Here is a 21,126-nt window from a genome sequence, read left to right as displayed (position 1 = left end):
TTATGTCAGAGAACTTTCCCCTTGGCTCCTGAGGCTTCAAGCTTTAGCCTCCATGGCCAGCAAAGCTTAGGGTGCTCTGGCTGACGTGGGCACATCGAGCAGAGACGTGCCCCTACACACCTTCCCCTAGCTTGGGGGTAAACTAGATTGACTAAAACTTCTGCCCCACCCTTCCTGCAGGAAGTAGGACTCGCCCACCTCTCTCCAGAGGAGGGGGTTAGAATGGAATGGAAGGTTCCATTCTATCTACCTGTAGCTCTGCCATATTTGCTACCACCTGATGGTGAACCAGGCACATTACATATGAACAGTTACATAACATTAGAAATGCACAGGGTATAGGACCTGGAATAAATGCATAAGATAACATGCGTTTAGACTAATAAAGACAGTAGCAGGGTGCAGAAGTGGTAACACCACCATATCTATCTATACATGTATCTACGGTGCATATCTATCTCATATCTGTTACTATCTACATGTATTTACTTAATATCTCGTATTTATCGGTATCTATGATCATATTTTTGTGTCTGTCTTTTCAGAACCTGCCCAGAGGTACAGGAGCGGTGGGATCATTAAGACTGACATATATATCAAAAGTAAGTATTCGGCCCCAAAAGGATCCCCCCGGAGTGCCTGTGAGCAAGTCATCCGAATGAAGGCTATGAGTCTTCCTCGTCTGTTTAGCTGTTGTACTATAACCCCCAGTATTCCCATGGAATGGCATCTGCCTTTAGGTATACATTATATCCTCCACCCCTACATCACCTCCAAACACCTGTTATTTAAATGCCAGGGAAAGCTGGGTGACAACTCTTCTGTGAGCTGTAAAAATGATAATTACTGGTTGTCACCCAGCTTTCCCAGAAGGAGCAGTTACATGAACCCCATCATCCACTGAAAGGCTCACACGACATAATTTTCATACGCCATAAGCCACCCATAGGGGGGCAGCTTAGTCGGGGCTGGTGTCCCCACAGATTACGTCTGGTGACAGATGCTCTTCAAAGATTTTGCCTGGCATGATCAAGAACATGGATGCTTTCTTCCAGAAACGGCTCCACTCTTGTCTAGTGGCTGTGTTTGGTATTGCAGCTCAGTCCGATTCATACTGCAATACCAAACACAGCCTATGGACGAGAGTGGCGCTGTGTATAGAAAGGAGAGCCACCCATGATGTGGAGAGGTGGCTCTGACCCTGCAGCCTTCAATCACTTTCTGCTTTTTCTTAAGCCCTGCTGCCTGATTTCCTGTCTTTGTCTCAGGATATTTTTAGGGTTTTTGCACTTTGCATGTTTTTAGTCTTTTAGTTTTTTTTAACCACAGACTAGAACAGAACAATGTGAAAGGTTATGACCAGTTCAGACATCAGTGACCAATGTCTGGAAGAAAAATCTACTAAATACCTCATTTTCTTGAAAATTACATTTATTGGTTTTGTCACAGTGAAATGTGATAAATCGGCCCTATCTTCCTGGGGTTTTCACTAAAATTGGGGAGTGAACTGCTGAGATTTAGTAAATGACTCCCATTAGTTCCAATGAAGCGATGGATCCAAAAATACATCTAAACACTCAACAACTAGCGGGGAATGGGCCACATAAGAAGGGTAGAGTCGGGGGCCCTTCTGGTGCTGGTTCATGTCACCATGTCATCTTCATGCCCATCTCTTGCAGAACATAACTGAGTTTGGCGCTTGCGCAGCTTTTTCACTTCCCTAATAAGGAGGGGGCTGTGTACAGGTTCACACAACCCGTGGAGAAGAAGGTTGGAGCAACCAGATCTAGGAGCCTCCTTCATGGGCCATCTTCTCAGCTACCCCTATGGTGTGTACCACCTGTTTTGGGAAGAGTAATTTTGGCTGGAGTCACAAGTGGTTTTGTTGATGACCTCCAGGTCATTTTTAGATAGTTAGGTTGTTTTCACACGATGTTATGAAGCATCCATACGCTGGGAAAGCGCCCGGATGTACGTGTTTGGCTACTTTCACACTTGCACTAGTAGTGTTCGGCAGGCTGTTCCGGCAGGGGAACAGCCTGCCGGATCTGTGCTAACGCTAGCCCATGTGTGCCGCCAGAAGTCCGTTCCAGCCCCATTCACTATAATTGGCATGCTGCAGTTTTTGGCCAGCCACCTCTTGGCACGTTTGCCGTGCTGCGGCCGGACTTCCGGCCCTTCCCCATTATAATGAATGGGTCCAGAGTGGACTTCTGGCGGCACACATGGACTAGTGTTAGTATGGAGCCGGCAGGCTGTTGCCCCGCCGAAATAGCCTGCCGGACCCTGCTAGCACAAGTTTGACAGTAGCCTAAGGTGTATCTATAAACCCGCATATACCTGAAGAAGGCCAGTAGGGTGTATTTTTGGCCTCTGCTGGGCTGGTAAATGCTACCTTTCTTCTGCTGTATGGAATAGTGCATCCAGTAAAAGAAGGTACACCTATAATATTTGGAGCTCTGACGGACGCTGCAAAATGCAGCCTTTAAGGGGTTGTGTCACGTCAGCAAATGGCATTTATCATGTAGAAAAAGCACCGGTCTATGTGCGCTTCCACGGTCCCAGCCTCCAGTGTGCAAGCACGACCACTGCTGCAGGATTGCTGGGTGGTCATAACCATGGAAATGAGCAGTGTATAATGTGATGGAAAAATAAATTCAGCCAGCAAAGGAGGCACAAAAAGATAAACGCCACATGCTGAAGTGAGACAACCCCTTTAAAGTCAATCTGATGGTTCATAATTGTCAGGAAACGACACATTGTAGGGGGTTTCATTTGCTGTTCTAGTCCAAAATGGTGCAATTTTTTATTTATTTTTAAGAGGCTCTGGTCTTTAAAGGGATTTTCCTGGAGTTCAGGAGAGGTCATCGATATCTGATCAGTGGCCCTGTGGCCTCCTCACAGAATACCAAGCACAGTGTAGTGGTGGGACTTGGTATTGCAGTCCAGGCCCATTCACTTGAATGAGACTGAGCTGCACACAGACCATGTGACCATTGAGCGTGGCATCAATGGCCTAGGAAGCTCCGCGGCCTCTCCATACAGCTAAATCGGCAGGGGTGGCAGGGGTTGGACCCCCCAGTATTGTACCCCTTTACAACATTTGTTTGTCCATTTTCCATAAAATGAGCTGACAAAGATTTACACTGCATTTTATTGCCAGTTTCTACCATATATTATAAATCTGTTGGGTTGAGGTGGTCATGCCCCTCCCTTTTTTAAATACTTCCTGTGAGCACAATAAAAACCCAAAAGTTGCAAAATGTTTGCACTAATGATATTTGCACAAATATTTGCAGCTTTTTAAAACTGGTTTTCAGGCCATGATAGATCCCCCCCCCCCTCCATTTTCCTGTGTATTTTAACCCAGACCAAAATAAAACTCGCCTTATGATATCACGCACCGCTATACGTATACAGCCCAGTGAAGGCAACAGGTCATTTAAGGCTAGCTCTTATGGAGCCAGTTGACACATGTGTCTGTCAGATGTTATTTACATGCGGGTCTGGATAGGATTTCAGTCCCAAGGGTTTCCGTAGATTATTCACCCAAAACGTCTACATTCCAGTTTGCATTTTTCCACCCACTTCGGGTTAGAGGTTGAAAGAGGTGATCTGTGCCTAAGAGTGGCTGCTGCATTTCTGGTGCAATAAAAGGGCTGAAAGAGGCGAATGCCCCAAGATACCTACCCCATAACTGCATCAGTACTGACAGAACTTGGGTACGAAAGGGCTGAGTTACCTATGTTGCTTGAGCTGTTGATGGTAGTGTTATTTGGGCACTGTATGGCGGTATTATCATGTAGGCACAGTGTAGTACAGTAGTCTTACTTAGGGGACTCTATAGCAGAATTATGTGGCCACTTTATAGCTATATTTTTTGTCCCCGAATAATAATATTATTTTGAGACTGTTTATCTACCTTTTAGAGCACTTTATACTGTATTAGTTGTACTTAGGCTCTTTATTGGGGTATTTTATATACCATATGGCTGTATTATTGCTGCACTGTATGACAGTTGCAACGGTCGCCTCCCCCTAGGGCCCTCTATATAACGCTTCCCAGGTGTAGGAAATGCCGAGTGGTATGTTGCGGCCTAAAATGTCTCTTTATGTGTGTCATGGTGCTCCTACCTGGATACCGCTGGACCCCAGGCTTTGGCTCCGAAGCAATAAATAAAGGGAATAATTGAGAAATTAAGGAAGAACTTGAGTCCAGACCTTGAGATGAAGTTCAATGGCAGCTTTACTTGAGTAAACGTTTTTGCAAAACAGATTTCAGGCTTTATCTTGGTTCCAGCAGGCTTTAGCATTAAAATGACAGGCAAACTCAACTCTGCAATATCTGACTCTGCTGTCCTGACAAGCTTAATTAGTGTCTTTGCTTTCTTCGTGATGCTGTGCTTCACTCTTTGGTCGAGCTTATGTTCAGCCAAGGGATGTGGTAGAATCCGATGAGCTCCAACATGGAGTCCCTACCAGCACACACACTACCACTAGCACCAGAACCAGTTCTAACTGGTCCCCACCCTTCCTGCAGGAAGTAGGACTTGCCCACTTCTCTCCAGAGGGGTGTTAGAATGGAATGGAAAGTTCCATTCTCTCTTAGTACAGCTCTGCCGTGTTTGCTGCCACCTGTTGGTGAACCAGGCACATTACATATGAACAGTTATATAACATTAGAAATGCACAGTGTGGAGGACCTGGAATAAATGCATAAGATGACATGAGGTTAGACCAATAAAGACAGTAGCAAGGTGTAGAAGTGGTAACACCACTCTAGGGTGTTACACAGTTATGTGACATTATTTTGTCCCTCTACCACTATGATACCTGAGCGTTGTAACGCCTACATCTTAAATATATATATACTATTTTATAAAGCGTAATATTATTACTTGTGCATCACAAATACAGTGTTGCTTAAAGGGGTTGTCTATCTTCAGTAAATGGCATTTACTATGTACAGGAAGTTAATACAAGGCACTTACTAATGTATTGTGATTGTCCATATTGTCTCCTTTGCTGGCTGGATTAATTTCTCCATCACATTATAAACTGCTTATTTCCATGGTTACGACCACCCTGCAATCAAGAAGCGGTGGTCATGCTTGCACACTATAGGAAAAAGCACTAGCCTATGTGAGCTCCCGCAGTCTAGGCCACCATAGAGGCCGACACTTTTTCCTATAGTGTCCAAGCACGACCATCGCTTCTGGATTGCAGGGTGGTCGCAACTATAAAAAAGAGCAGTGTATAATGTGATGGAAAAATGAATCCAGCCAGGAAAGGAAGCAATATGGACAATCACAATACATTAGTAAGTGCCTTGTATTAACTTTCTCTGCATACAGTAATAAATGTTATTTGCTGACGTGAGACTACCCCTTTAACTTCTGTTCATTTATTATAACTCCAAATTGGCGTAGAAAAGTCAAACATTTCGTCGAAAGTGCCAGTTTGCGACAACATTTGCAACATTTTAGGGTACGTTCATATACGCGACGTGCCTGATCCGGCACAAGTGGCGGCTGTCTGCTGGACAAAATATTTTTTTTTGGTCCCGCTGAAAACCTGCATAAAGTGGCTGGATAACAGCTGGACCCCATTAAAGTAAAAATGGGAATCTGACAGTGAACTGTGGAATCTGGCAATGCTGGATTCAGCAAAAATCATCAGGTAGTTATTTGCCGGAACAGCCTACCAGATACGATGCCACGTATGCTTTGTCCAACACTCCTGACACTTTTCCAAAAAGTGGGCCGAGCGTGGTTCGAAGAAGGACGGTCTGAGGATTGGGACCTCCGCAGCCAGCCTCATTTAGGGTCCATTCACACGTCCGTAATTTGGGTTCACTTTCAATGGGGCTGGAACGGATGTGAATCCACATTTCCGGGATCCACATCCGCATTTTCGGGATCTGCATCCGTTTTTTCGGGATTCGCAATTCTGTTCCTGAAAAAAACATGTCCTATTCTTGTCCTCAATTGCGGACCAGAAAAGGCATTTTCTATTATAGTGTCTTTGATGTGCGGTCCGCAAATTGCGGATCGCACATTGCAGGTGTCCGTGCAACTTGCGGATCCGCAAAACACTTACAGACGTGTGAATGGACCCTTAGCATGTGCGCCAAAAATCGACTCCAGCGCCTGGCTGTTGAATAAACCCTCGTCGAGTCTCCGTAAGTGATTTCAGTCGACGAGAGCACCTTAGAAATACAACCCCAGTACCTCCAGATCATCACCGAAACCACTTGTTTCCTATTTAATGGGAAAGCTGACAGAACTGATGTAGTGAGTAAAAACGTGTGATGTGGTTTCAATGAACCTCTCAGCGCGCGACATGAAAAACGGCTTTCTTAATCAGAGGGTTCCGTTCTGAAGTCATCTTTCAGCTATTTCCACATATAAAACAGATGTGGCGGACCTGAGTTAGTCACTTGGTGGTATCGCAATGTGTTCTCTGTGGTTTTGCATAGGACTGCCAGTAAACCTGCAGAATTTTCTCAACTGGCAGAGAACATACAGGCCCTGATTTAGCATACCTTTACTCCAAAATTCTGGCATCATAAAGCCGCAAAAATAGGGCTTTTGTGACTTTTTTGCACCGGCTTGCGCAAAAAATTGTGGGACCTTTCCACTCATTCCAGTTTTGTAATGTGGCTGGAAAAGCTATGTTAATGAATTTTTAAAAAAGTCTCAAAAAAGTTGCAATCTCACTCCAGGAGAAGGGTGGAGTGGGAAAACTGGAGTAGCTTCTGTAGATAAAAGTGTTAGGTCTAAGGATAAGAGAAATGTATCAATTAACATGAGACATTTGATAAATGTGCCATAAAGTACTCCAAAGCAGACTGAAGCAAAACAGACTTCAAATATTCTCCTTATGATAAATCCCCCCATGTATTATCATAAGCAGTTTTCTATAAATGTGCAAGCAAACATAAACTTTGCAATAGATCTTATTAAAGAAAATGTCTCTTTCTCCACTTATCAGGCTTCTCCCCCCTGCCCCACCTCCTTATCTGCTCAGTCACTCTGTCTCCAAAGGGAAGAAAGCTTTTGAACGTCACTAAGAGATCAGGTTACTGTTTATCATAGAGTTCTTTGGAGATGGAATGGGGAGGAGACTAGCCGCTATGGTGTCTCCATAAGCAGCACACAGAGAAGAGGCGATATGCTTCTCTAACTGTCTGTAGCACACCATGGAAGACATTATACAAGAGTACTGAGCAGTGTAGCTGTGAATCCAGCACTGAGGCGAGATAGAAAACTCACTACAAGCTTCAACAGTGTGTCTATCTGCCTCTTCTCTCTCTCTCTCTCTCTGCAGCTGCCTCTTGAGCACCCTAACCACTCCATATAAGTGGTATCCTCTCTGGAGATTGATGAGGAGTGGCTGAACAGTTCAGAGGCTGAGGAGATGGGAGGAAAGGAGCCTGATAAATGGAAAAAGAGGCATTTTTCTCAATTAAGATATAGAACAAAATGTCTTACCTTCCGTTGTACTCAGGCTCGGACTGGCCCACAGGGGTACAGGGGAATCCCCCGGTGGGCCCCTGAGCAAGGTGGGCCCCTAGTCTCCCACCCCCTGCACAAGTGGCACATAACACATTAGATTTAGTACACTACATACATATATTCAATGTACAGACCCTCAACCAGCTTATGTTCATATAAAAAACTTGTTAGATTATTTATTATATTTGAATGTATCCGTACCGTGGGCCCCCAAAATACATTTTACTAGGTACCCCAGTCCGACACTGGCTGTACTACTAATCTGTGGAAAGTTATTAATAATCGGAGGTACACCGCTATTTAGGCATTAGATGCCAGTAATAGATTGGCAATATTCTGTGGGAAATATATGGCGGTATACGATGGGCACTATATGGTAGTAGTATTTGTATACTGTATTGAGATATTATTTAGGCATTGTATTTTGGTATTATTTCGGTAGTAAACAGCAAGATTATGTGATATATGCATGGTTGCCAACTGTCCCGAATTTGCAGGGACCGTCTCTAATTTTCAGAGACAGCCCCAGCAAATTTAGGCTGTCCCAGGCCGAAAATAGTGCATACTATTTGTGTGATGTATGCACTATATTATTTGGATACTATATGGTGCTATTGCATGGCGATATTCCATGGCAGTATCATTTGGGCACTGCATGGTGGTATTGTGCAGACATTTGGTATCGTATGGCAGTTTTGTTATAAGATTTTGCTTAAAAAGTGCATACGTATAGCTATTTTTATATATTGAAATAAATGTCTAAAATGGCTAAAGTGAGGGTTTTCTTTGCCCCCCCCCTCCCCCGACGGCTGCGTATTACAGGTTTCATTAAGTCCTTCAGAGCTGACTAAAAAATTGCTTGAGGGTGAAACAGCAGCGAGTCACATCCATGTGCTGGACTGTGACATACAGCGTCTGAGCCTTCCACATCAGCAAAATCATCTGCACTTGGAAGAAAAAGGGGAAGCGGACATGAGGAAGTGAGAGTTTATGAGCAAGCACGTCTGCATTGGGCAATGGGGCTGGGGCATGCCTGTACTTGTATCACCTTGGGTCTGAGAGAATGACATTTTACTGCAGTCAGTTATACATCGTAGGGCGCCCATATCTGTATTAAAGGGGCTGCCTCACCACGACGACGGGCGTGTCACCCTAATCACAAAGGGGGTCCCCTGCTGGAGCAGAGGATGTCGCTAACAACCAACGGCTTCCTTAAAGGGGACTCATTACGTACTCAGTCCGTGTATTTTAGAGAGTCCCAGAGTTTTCACTGTAATCCCGGCCTTCATACAGCGTTTCTAATATGCAGGGACTCGGGGGTCAATGATATATAAGGGGTTTATACAATTGTGGAATCTCAGTACTGGGGAAGACTTAGGAGGCTGTCTAAAACAAAGGCCGTCTTTGTCATCCATAGCAACCAATCACGGCGCAGCTTTCATCTATCAAAAGCAGAATACAGAATGAAACCTGCACTGTGATTGGTTGCTATGGATGACAAAGATGGCCTTTCTTTTTATTCAGAATTCCCTCTCATTTACCAAATCTTTGCTTGCTGTCAGAAAATAAAAGCACTTGTGTTTACATTCACAAGAGGCTCAATTAGGGTGACCACTTTCATAACCCCCAAAAGGAGGACACCAGACGCGGGACAGTGGGTGAAGATACAACACACTGAATGGAAACCATAATCTATATACATGTCAGAGGGCGTTACAGGGAGGAGGTATAAGATGGCGATAACTATAACTCCCAGCATGTCCAGCTTGTTATTATGGAATATCAAAAGATATTTAAGGGTGGAGTTATAGGATGAGAAGACTACAACTCCCAGCATATCCAAGCTGATATAATGTGATTGAAGACATTACAGGGAGGAGGTATAAGGAGAGGACTACAACTCCCAGCATGTCCAGGTTATTATTATGGGATATCAGAGCATATTAAAGGAAGGAGGTATGACAGGACTACAACTCCAAGCATGTCCGATTTTATGTGATTTAATGTGATAACAGAGCACATTACAGGGAAGGGGTATAAGAGAAAAGGACTATAACTCCCAGCATGTCCAGGCTGTTATTATGTGATATTGCAATGGGCGCCTCCCCCTAGAGCCCTCTATGTAATGCGACCCAGGTATAGGAATGCCGAGTGGTATAGTGCGGCCTAAAATGTCTCTTTATGTGTGTCACGGTGCTCCTACCTGGATACGGCTGGACCCCAGACTTTGACTCCGAAGCAATAAATAGGGGGAATAATTGAGGGATTTTTAAGAAAGATTGAGTCCAGTACAGCAGCTTTACTTTAATAAACGTTCATCAGAAACAATCTTCAAGCTTTGTCTTGGTCCCAGCAGGCTTTAGCATTAAAACTGGCAAGCAAACTCGACTCTGCTACATCTGTTTCTCTCTGGCCCTGCTGTACTGACAGGCTGGCTGTATAACTTTGCTTCTTCTGTATGATGCACTTCTCTTCTGTAGTTTGTCTCTACATTAGGCCAGGGAACTTTCCTCCTGGCTCCTGAGGCTTCAAGCTATGGCCTCCATGGCCAGCAGAGCTGAGGGTGCTCTGACTGGCTTGGGCACGTCCAGCAGAGACGTGTCCCCTGCACACCTGTCCCCCAGCAGGGGATAAGCTAGACTGACTCTAACTGGAAACTGGAAACTTCTGCCCCACCCTTCCTACAGGAGGTAGGACTCGCCCACTTCTCCAGTCATGAATGACCTCCCTGGCTGTGACGCTCTGCGCTGCATTTGGACAGCGCTACAGCCAGGGGAGAAGGAGACTCCCACAGAGAAAGACTGTGTCTCCTCCCCATTGCTCCAATGCTCAGTGTTAGCATACTCAGCGCAAAATTAGTGGGGGGCCATAACGGGGCGCAAGAGCGCTATTTAAAAGAAAAAAAACAGGCAGGGTGGCAGCATCAGCGGGAGGTACCCCGCAGGTACAGATATTTATCTCACTTACTACAAACCAATGAAACGCCATCTTTAGCACTTCTCCTCTCCACTGCTGAACTCCGGCCCCTCCTGCACTGATCACATGACAGTGACATCATCACAGGTCCTTAACACTTCTCCTCTCCACTGCTGAGCTCCAGCCCTTCTGCACAGATCACATGACAGTGACATCATCACAGGTCCTTAACACTTCTCCTCTCCACTGCTGAGCTCCGGCCCCTCCTGCACAGATCACATGACAGTGACATCATCACAGGTCCTTAACACTTCTCCTCTCCACTGCTGAGCTCCGGCCCCTCCTGCACAGATCACATGACAGTGACATCATCACAGGTCCTTAACACTTCTGCTCTCCACTGCTGAGCTCCGGCCCCTCCTGCACAGATCACATGACGACATGCTCACAGGTCCTTCAGCTCTTGTAATGTAGCAGATTAAAGTGGTTGCCCAGTGGCATCCCCCTACCTTAAAGAGGGACATATATGGTCACCCTATGCCAGGACTTATGATAACGGAGACACCATGTGTGGGTACATGTAATATACAGGGTGACCCACGGAAAAGTATCCCGCCTCCAATATCTCCAAATCAAAGCCCTGTAGGAACTGAAAGCTGAGCTCTGGTTGCTATGGGCAACTAAGACTGATTTACTATTAGGAAGTATGATTTGGAGTTATTGGATGCGGCCTACTTTTTCGTGGACACCCTGTAGAACCATAGGAACTGTGTATGTTGCAGTGCATGGGCTTTGAGATGTCTGTGGCCCCTGGTAGAGAACGTGTATGTTTTCACGGATATCATGTTGTCATGGGGACGCAGCCATGTTGTCACACTATGGCGGTGTGTTGGGAAGCAGAGGGATTACCATGCCCCTTTAAATGTATCTCTCACATAATCATATCCGATTTTCTTTATTACATTATCCATATTGAATACATAAGTAACCCCGTTCTGGTTATCTCTTTATGACAGGTCAGCATTGCTGCTGCGAAACAGAAATCAAAGCTGACAAATTGCTTTGGTGAGGAAATCTTCCATTTCTATATATTATTAACCCATCGCTGCCTGTTACTTTGCTTCTCTAAGGCGCTGTTCACATCTCGTTTTTGCGGTACATTAAGCGTATACATTTTTGAACAGTAAAAACATAGTGAAAGGTTATGAAATATTTATTTTTTACATCGCAGTCAATGAGAGGTGGATGGAAACGTAAGGCGTTACATTTCCACCCAATAAACGTGTCTGGTTTTTTTTAGATGACGCCTTCAAATCTTTATTTAAAAAAAGCAAAGTTTCACAAAAAAGTAAACCTTTTTATTTTCTTAAAAAAGGGACTCAAGCGTATTGAAATGTCAAGCATTATACGTTAAAAGGAAAGTAAAGATAACCCAAAATTGCATATGTTTTGGGCACGTTTTTTTTTCCATGTTAGTTTTCATGTATATATTAAACATACAGTAAAAACGAGGGTGAACAGAAGTACCGCCATCCAGATGTCCTCATCATCATCCTATATACATTGCACTTGTCTACTCCTGAGATACCAGGTCTGGTACACAGTGTGGCAGAATCACTAATCCTGTAGATGGCGTAACCTTTAGAGTAATGGTCTTGACCTGCAGCAGATTTATCACAGGGGCTCAGGCTGGATGATACATGTGGAGCAGGAATAGACATTTTACTCTGACTCTGTACCGGCTATTGGTTGGCTTACTATGAGACAGAATTTTTCATCGGAATTGTGGATCTATCTATCTATCTAATATCTATGTCTGTCTGTCTCTCTCTCTCATATCTATCTATCTATCTATCTATCTATCTATGTCATGTCTATCTATCTATCATCTATCGTCTGTCTGTCTTTCTTCTATTTTACATCGGAATTGTGGATCTATCTATCTCTCATATCTATCTATCTATCTATCTATCTATCTATCTATCTATCTATCTATCTATCTATCTATCCATCTATCTCTCATATCTATCTATCTGTCTATCTATTGTCAATTCAATAATTCAATGTCTATCTAGTATCTATCTATCATCTATGTCTGTCTGTCTCTCTATCTAATATCTATGTCTGTCTGTCTATCTATCTAGCTAATATCTGTCTGTCTGTCTCTCTTCTATCTATCTATCTATCTACGCAGTTTCAATGTGTAGATATGGAGTGCCAGCAGCTGTGGGGGCGATCCACCTCCAAATAATCAATAAACAAAAAAAAATTCCACAGCACATCCAGGGCGTAAAATCAGAATAGTTTCCTTTTATTTACCAGGCAGCGACGTTTCGGTCCACTTGCTGGAACCTTTCTCATGCATAAATTTGTTTCGCTTATCTATCTATCTATCTATCTCATGTCTATCTATCTCTCATATATATCTATCATTATTCTTGCACAATTTTTTTCATGGATCTTTCTTTATTTCCACCAGTTATCAATGCTTTATCACAAAGATATTTTCTTCAAGCCAGTGACCAAAAGGATCTTCAGGGATGGGTTGATGCCTTAAACGCAGCAAGTAAAATCACAGTAAGTAGCAGTATTGGATTCTTAAAAGCCATATGTTTGTATTCCATGTGTATAGCCTCCGGTCCTTCACCCACTTCTGGCCGCCATTATCGCTATCATATAGTGTTTCTCCAGTCTTCAGTCTGGGCTCCTGGCTTCTCAATAGAGTGATTTCCTCCATTCATAGTTGATACTTCCTTCCTCATTTCAACTCTTCAAAGAAAAAAACAGTTTTTCCTATAGACATGGTTCTTCTTATATATTTTCACCATTTTAAGAATGAAAAGGGGTTATCCCATGACTAATGCAAAAAATGAAAATCAGACATCATACAGTACATGACAACCTCTTTCTAACTAAGCCAGAACCAGCCGTGTACCTCACATGGATCCAGAGATCTCCCCATTCATTGCTCTGCTAGATTTAGCTCAAGGGGAGTGTCTTATCTGCTGCAGCTCAGGGGCGTGTCTTAGCTCTCCCTATCACAGCTCAGGGGGCGTGTCTCAGCTCTCCCTATCACAGCTCAGGGGGCGTGTCTCAGCTCTCCCTATCACAGCTCAGGGGGCAGTTGAAGGATGAATCTGAGCATGTGCGGCCATCTCAGTGAGCAGGTCAAAGAAATAAGAAAAAAAGAAAAAGCAGGTGGCGCTATACAGATACATTATGTTGAATAACTCAGTGATTATGCCAAATTTTTAATTACATGCAATTACAAAAGTATTCAGATCAAGGTGCTGGTTTGAAAAATGTAGAATATTGTTCGTGGAACAACCCCTTTAAAGGGCTTGTCTCACTTCAACAAATGGCATTTATCATGTAGAGAAAGTTAATACAAGGCACTTACAAATACCTAGTGTTATTGTGATAGACTGCTCATTTCCATGGAAACGACCACCTTGCAATCCAGCAGCGGTGGTCGTGCTTGCACACTATAGGAAAAAGCAAAGATAGTCTACTTGTGTTTTACGCTACTTTGATTAGGTTCTTATAACATGGAATTCTTGATTATTGGTTTATTACAGTAGCGGAAAAGAAGATCTGGAAAGTTTTTTGCTATTGAATTGAGATTGACTAAGGATAACCTGCTGGTAGTGCTTGGTCAGTGATCACACAACTAAGGTGGTGCCCCCTTTATTTTGGCTTCTGAAGCAGGGAAAATGTTGAGGCAGGGTCACATTAATATTGGGTGGCATCTCCCCTTGCTGTGATACAGGCTGCCACTCTGGCATGGTAGCGGTCATACAGATGCTGGATGTCCTCCTGTTATATGTCATTCTGAGCTCTTTCAGCTTTGATCTGCAGTTCATCCAAGGTGGTTGTTTGCTGCTGTCCATTGCCTCATCCAAGGAGATCTGGCAATCAAGCTGGCCAGTGGAGCTTCTGGATACCCTGAAGAGCACACTGTATTGCGAGTGTTATCTTGGTGGAACACCATGTCTACTGAGTCAAATGTTCTTGACATACAGAAGGTTGGTCAATGCTCCCTCCACAAATTCCAGACTGTACCAGCCATGGTAGCTAATGGTGCCCCACACAATGACACCTGGTGTTGGTCCTGTGTGTCTCCACACTATGCATGATGACAGTAGGCACTCTCCAGCCCTGCTGTGAACTCTGATGCTGCCATCATTAGTAGAACCTGCCTTCAACACTAAACAGTTTTTTGCCTCCAATGGGATCTCTTGCGACACTGGTGCAGGCGCTGTTGGAGAGGTCAGTGGCGAACAAGCTAGTGGAGTGCGTGAATGCAGTCCTGCTTCAAGTAGATGGTTTCTTACAGTCTGTGAGGTCATAGCAGAATCAATTTTTGCCTTCGTGACTTTCAGGGATTGATCATCCAGAGCCCTCTCTATGCTTATAAGTTCACTCCTGTGACCACTGTCAACACCAACGGTGCCCTACAGAAGCCTCTAGTCTAACGCTTTACGAGATTTGACTGATGGACCATTCAGCTTCTTGATGTCCCACTATTTGGCCCTTTTTGAATGTTTATTCATTGCACAAATGGTTCACACCTTCTTCTATCAAGTGTAGCCAACAATTCAACAGTAGAGAGAAGAAAAACTGTGCTGTCAGACAAAAACAACAGTGATGCCAGACCAAAAAAACGTCTGTGGAGCATCTGTATGTAAAGTAAGAACCTTGGAACTTTGGTCACTACATGTAACACCCGCCAGCACTGCTATATTGTAAAACAGGCTTTTTATCTTAATTCCCTCTAGGTGATCTTTTTTCTTTTTCCCTTGGTATAGTTGTATCTCAGAGATATGTATATAAAAAACTTTAAACTGCATTCCTCAAGATTGCATCAAAGCAAGATGCCTCAAGACAAAACACATTTTAGAATTTTCATACTTTGTGCATTACCATTCTTTACCTTGGCTTACTACTTTATATGTCTGTATAATCTATTATGGGATGGTTAGTATACAGTACATGGTCCTTGCTGAAATCGAACTGAACATGACTATAGATTTACTCAACAAACTTGACCTTTCTATACTTCATGGATTCAGTAATAAGTTTGCTACATAAAAACCTACAACAAAAGAGTTTCTTTTTTTTTTTGCTTTGGAGAATACCCTGTTGGGTCTCCCCAAAAATAAGCTGATCTCAAAGAATCACATTGTTTAGACTTCCCTATAATTATTGGGAGAATCTGTCTGCAAGTGAGGTGTGGAGTCTACAGGATCCTCCCGTTCTCCACCATGGACCTCTGCAAAATAAGTTTTTACTTAACTGGGTCAGTTTTACAAGAACAAACAGGTGTAAAGATCCTAACGTTCAGGCCAGGAGTCAAAACCAGGAAACACATGGAAGACCAAGAATCCATAGGTCATAGATCAAGGCAATAGCCACAACATTCAACGCCCGTACAGTTTACAAAACCGAACCTAGAACACCTTAGAGTTACTTGGTATCCAGTCCATTTCAGAAGAACCACATCATGTCCATGTCACCTGGGCCCTCCTCATGGGTGGACAGTGGAAGTTTTTGGGGGATGTATTTTGTGCGCTGGCAGTATTTTGTGATGCACTGTCGTATTTAGCTCTTTTGGGGTGGTATTATGTGCCACAATATGGTATTGCTGGCCCTGCCTTCCATCAATTTGGACCCGACTACAAAACGGGCCCCTTTTAGTATTTTTCCAGGGCCATTTTAAGTTCCCAGTCTGCCCCTGACCAGATGTTTTCACTGAGTCACCACCTGCAACGTCTCGGCTCATTTTGGAGGCTCTAAAAGTTCAGATCAGTTCAAAATAACAGTACCGTATGCCACCACCATACAGGGAGTAAACCCTCTTATAACATATGGAGCCCACCCCAAATTAGATGTGAACTTGGAAATGATCTGTATTATTTTACTTTCTTGCATAATCTTTACACCTACGAAACCAATCCCATCCTAAAAACTGATAGAACAACCCCTGTACTAGAAAAAATGGGCCTGCTGCAGGCATCTCCATTTATTTAAAGTGTTGCTCCAAGGAAAACGCATGTCTGGCAGCTACTTTAACAGCCAGTTTTAGGGCTGTTTCACACGAGCGGATGCCGGGCGTGACATTCGCTCCGTGAATGACAGCCAAGACCCAATGCAGACTGCAGAGGCACGGAGCAGTAACATGACTGATAATGCTCCGTGCCTCTCTGTGATCTCTTTACTACGAAATCACAGTGAGATAAAGTTGTCACCGTGATTTCGTAGTAAAGAGGTCACAGAGAGGCACGGAGCATTATCAGTCATGTTAATGCTCCGTGCCTCTGCAGTCTGCTTCGGGTCTTGGCACTCTTTCACGGAGCGGATGCCACGCACGGCATCCGCTCGTGTGAAACAGCCCTTAATCATCTGATTACCTCGGGGGGCTTTGGGGTTGACCTCATGGGACTAAAACTAATTTATGTTGGCCATAGAGTCTTAAAAGCAGACACTAGGCACACAGATCTTCGCTCATCCAACCTCATCTTTGGCTAATACCAATTAGCCAATGCGGAGGCAAAAAAAATAAGCCGCATATGATTATAGTAGACATAGAGACAGATCAGTGTGGGGTCAAATGATGAGACTCCATCTATAGCAATTATGAACGGGTGGAGCGTTGTGCCCCTTTGGCTCTTTTGCTTGGATCCTTTTGAGGAGCTGAATTAAGGTAATATACCATATATCTACCTGCAAAGAAAAGCCCTGCAATCCTTTCATAATTCACATAGATGGGGTCTCATTGCTTGACCCCCACTGACCACAACTTCTGATCTGTCTCTGTGTCTGCTATAATCATCCACTGTTCCAGGGGCAGACACAGACAGCAGAGGGCCCCTGTGCAAATAATGTGCCTGGGCCCCCCCCTCCTCTCAAGCCAAATTCTCAACATAACCTATTCCGTCCTAGCATTACTTATAGCAATACAAAACATACAGATTAAGGCTACTTTCACACCTGCAGCACTACACTCCGGCCACCTGATCCGGCAGAGAATGCATGGAATTGGCCGGACACAAACTCAGGCATGCAGCGGTTTGTGTCCCGCTGATTCTCTGTATTTTTGCCAGATTGTGGCCGATCTCTGCCAGACCCCATTATAGTTAATGTGGCCAGCGGACATTCTGTCTGCATCCAGCAGTGCTGGAGCATTCCGGAAGGCTGTTCTCTGCAAGAAGAGCCTGCCAGAATCACTAACTCAGATGGGAAGGTAGCCTAATACAGGTCCACATACCTCGTACATCCAGGGACGTCTTTGTTGATGTAGATGTTCTCTGTCTTCATCTTCTTGTTTCAGACCACACCGCCATGATGATTTCTTTCTGTCATCTCTTCTTTCTGCAGGGTTTGACAGACAGACATCTTAGTTTCCTAGTTTTCCATCACCCTCCCACTAATACTGTGCCCTCTGTGCTCCCTATACAAGTTACACACAGATAGTTCCCCTTAAATAATTACTGGCACACAGTGTCCTAAAAAATAACTGCGCCCAGGAAACAGTGTCCCTGACACTAATAGTGTAAATATAATGTTCCCCAAAAATAAGTGTGCTAAGCTGATACCGTGCCAGGGTGCCCACCAAAGTAACAGTGCTCCCTAAAACCCCACCAAAAGAAATAATTATCTACCAGACAACACGTAGTAGTAATAGTGCCCCTACAGTAATAATGACCCCACTGTGTCCCAGAAGTAATAATGCTCCCATAGTGTTCATACTAGTATTCAAGTTCCTCATGGTCCCTGAACTGTAATAAAGTCCACCATAATGTCCCCAGTGGTAATAATTCTCTTTATAATGTGCGCCAGTACATAAAAGTGCCCTGTTGTGTGGCAGTATAAAAAAATATCTCCTCTTAGTGCCCTCTGTAGAGTCAATGTCCCCATAGTACCCTCATAATGTGTGCCAATGCCCTTTACTGTTTGCCCAAAAAACCCTCTTAGTGCCCCCAGTTAAGCCAAGGTCCCCATAGTGCCCTGTAATTTGTGCCAGTATGAAATACTCCTATATCGTGTGCCTCCCCTTGTTCCCATGGTGCCTGACAATGTGCCAGTAAAAAATGCCCCCATAATGTGCGCCAGTATATCAAATAGGGTCACCAGTAGATGCCCCCATACTGCTCCCCCCTTCTTAGTGCCCCCCATGTCTGCCAATATATAAGATAGAGCCCCAGAAGATGCCCCCATAGTGCTCCTCTCCCCCCTTCTCCATAGTGCCCCCCATGTGTGCCAGTATATAACATAAGGTCCCCATAGTGCTTCTCCCCCTCCATAGTACCCCCCATGTGTGCCAGTAACTAACATATGGCCCCCATAGTGCTCCTCTCCCTCCTTAGTGCCCCCCATGTGTGCCAGTATATAAAATAGGGCCCCAATTGTACTCCCCCCTCCATAGTGCCAGCATGTGTGTCAGTATTTAAAATAGGGCCACCCATAGTGCTCCCCCCTCCATAGTGCTCCCTTGTGTGCCAGTATAGAAAATAGGGCCCCAATAGTACTCCCCCCCCCTCTATAGTGCCCCCATGTGTGTCAGTATTTAAAATAGGGCCCTCCATAGTGCCCCCCATGTGTGCCAATATATAAAATAGAGCCCTCCATAGTGCCCCCCATGTGTGCCAATATATAAAATAGGACCCCAATCGTACTCCCCCCCTCCACAGTGCCCCATGTGTGTTAGTATTTAAAATAGGGCCCCCATAGTGCTCCTCCTCCTCCTCCATAGTGCCCATAAGATAGGGCCCCCAGTAGATGCCCCCATGAGTGCCAGATAGGGCCCCTAGTAAAGTGTAAATAAATAAAAATATAAACTCACATACTTACCTCCTTGCCGCTTTCAGCGATGCGATGCAGGCCTCTTCTGGCCTGTGTCCCACGCTGTATGGCTCAGGCGGCGTGATGACGTCATCACGCCGCCTGTTCCGTCCTCTGATAGGCTGCAGGCACTAGGCCTGCAACCTATCAGAGAAAGGGGAAGGGAGATGCCTCTCCCCTGCCCCGTCACAGCATCCATCAGTATCGCTGTCCTAAGGACAGCGATACAGATGAATAGAGATGAGCGCTTCCACAATGGAAGCGCTCATGTCCCCCTGCTGCCGGTAGGAAGGGGCCCCCTCCTGCTCTGGGCCCCTGTGCAGCCGCACCGGCTGCACATGCGGTATGTCCGCCCCTGCACTGTTCCTACTTTATACCTCAAAGGGTATAATTCATCAAAGTTTAAATTTCTAAGGCTGCTTCCCATCTCCATTTCGGAGATCCGGCTGCCTGTGCTGGCGCAAATGCCGACTGTCGGCTGGACAAAAAAACATTGCATGGCTGAAACCTGGGATTTATGGTGGAAATCGGCTGGACCACCGCTGGACCTCATTGCAATCAATGAGGATCTGGCGGTGAAGTAGAGGATCCAGCAAAACCAGATCTAGCGAGATCCGGCAGGCTGCTCTGTGCCAAAACAGCCTGCCGGATCTCCAAACGTATTGTACGGTTTCAGTGTCTATCCCACATTCTCCAACCTGTAGCTGTCCAGGTTTTGAACCACAACTACGATCCCTTCAATGTGCCCAATCCTAGGATGAACCCTCCTGTAAAGATGCTTGGTCATGATACACAGGGCAGCTAGTCCTGCATGTGACAGGACAGAAGAAATGCAATATAAGAAGAAGAAATAGGGAGAATAGGAAGTTGATGACTTATATATTAAAGGATCAAGGTTCTCAGCAGCACAGAGAATTTCCGGAAATGCCCTTGTTGATCATGTGGGAGGTGTTAACCAGTCCACTTTTGATATGGAGTGTGGGGATTTCCTCAATAAGGAACATCACAAGCACCAGATGTTTTGCAGAGGAAATATCTTACTCCGAAGAGGCGCAATATTAATGGCTCTCTCACTTGAAGCTGTAAGCCATGTACCGGGGTGGGCTCCCCAGGATACAGTCACAAACAAGGAAAACAACTCCACCACCAACTTTTGTCATAACAGAATTTTACTTAAACGTGGTAATTAACACAACCACAAATGCTGGAAACATACAATAAATTTACATACACCCAGCCCAAAGGCTGAGACCCTTGTGCTGCACAGCGCGGCGCACTCCGATGGATGCAGGAGGAAAGCGTGGTAATTTACCTACTGGCAGGCATGACTAAACTGCCACACCTTACCTGTTATTACCATAAAAAAACAAGAATAACTGTATGGGTGTGTGGTAGGGGCTAGCCTGCGGTGCAGCACAACAGCTTACAATCTTGCAAAGCTCTACTGGATTCCCCCTCCGCATTTGCGGACAAGAATAAGCATTTTTATATGATAGCGCTGGCATGTGTGGTCTGCAAATTGCGGAACGTACATGGGCCGGTATCCATGTTTTGTGGATCCACAATTTGCGGATCTAAAAAAAACCATGTTCGTGTGAATGCAGCCTAACCTGAGTAAGCACCAGCTGGGGGTGGCCGGAGTTAAGAAAACATCTGAGCCTGCTGCGCTCCACAGCAGTGAATGAGAGCTATGCAAACTGCATAGCAGAGCACACTATATTGTTTCTGGTAACTCGGGAGTGTGCATACCTCTATTCATTGGTATGGAAACAGCAGACGCGCAGCCAGATTGACCATTTCCTTAAAGTAGCACTCCCACAAATTTTTTTATTCTCTGACCTGTTAGAAAGGT

The 21,126-nt window shown here is 44.6% G+C and overlaps 1 protein-coding gene across 2 annotated transcripts in view; it reads left to right on the top strand.

The window, feature by feature from the left end:
* PLEKHA2 (pleckstrin homology domain containing A2) overlaps positions 1 to 21,126 on the top strand; it is a 92,235-nt gene that overhangs the window by 18,553 nt on the left and 52,556 nt on the right. For both annotated transcript variants that reach the window (XM_044279047.1, XM_044279048.1), the window contains exons 3-5: positions 546 to 602; positions 11,450 to 11,498; positions 12,913 to 13,010. In XM_044279047.1, the coding sequence (XP_044134982.1) occupies positions 546 to 602; positions 11,450 to 11,498; positions 12,913 to 13,010 (204 nt within the window). The remainder of the gene's footprint in view (positions 1 to 545; positions 603 to 11,449; positions 11,499 to 12,912; positions 13,011 to 21,126) is intronic.

Source organism: Bufo gargarizans, chromosome 2 (genome assembly GCF_014858855.1).
Source record: "Bufo gargarizans isolate SCDJY-AF-19 chromosome 2, ASM1485885v1, whole genome shotgun sequence".
In the NCBI taxonomy this organism is placed as follows: domain Eukaryota; kingdom Metazoa; phylum Chordata; class Amphibia; order Anura; family Bufonidae; genus Bufo; species Bufo gargarizans.
Note: the sequence above shows the minus strand (reverse complement) of the source record. Positions and strands in the feature narration are given on the sequence as shown.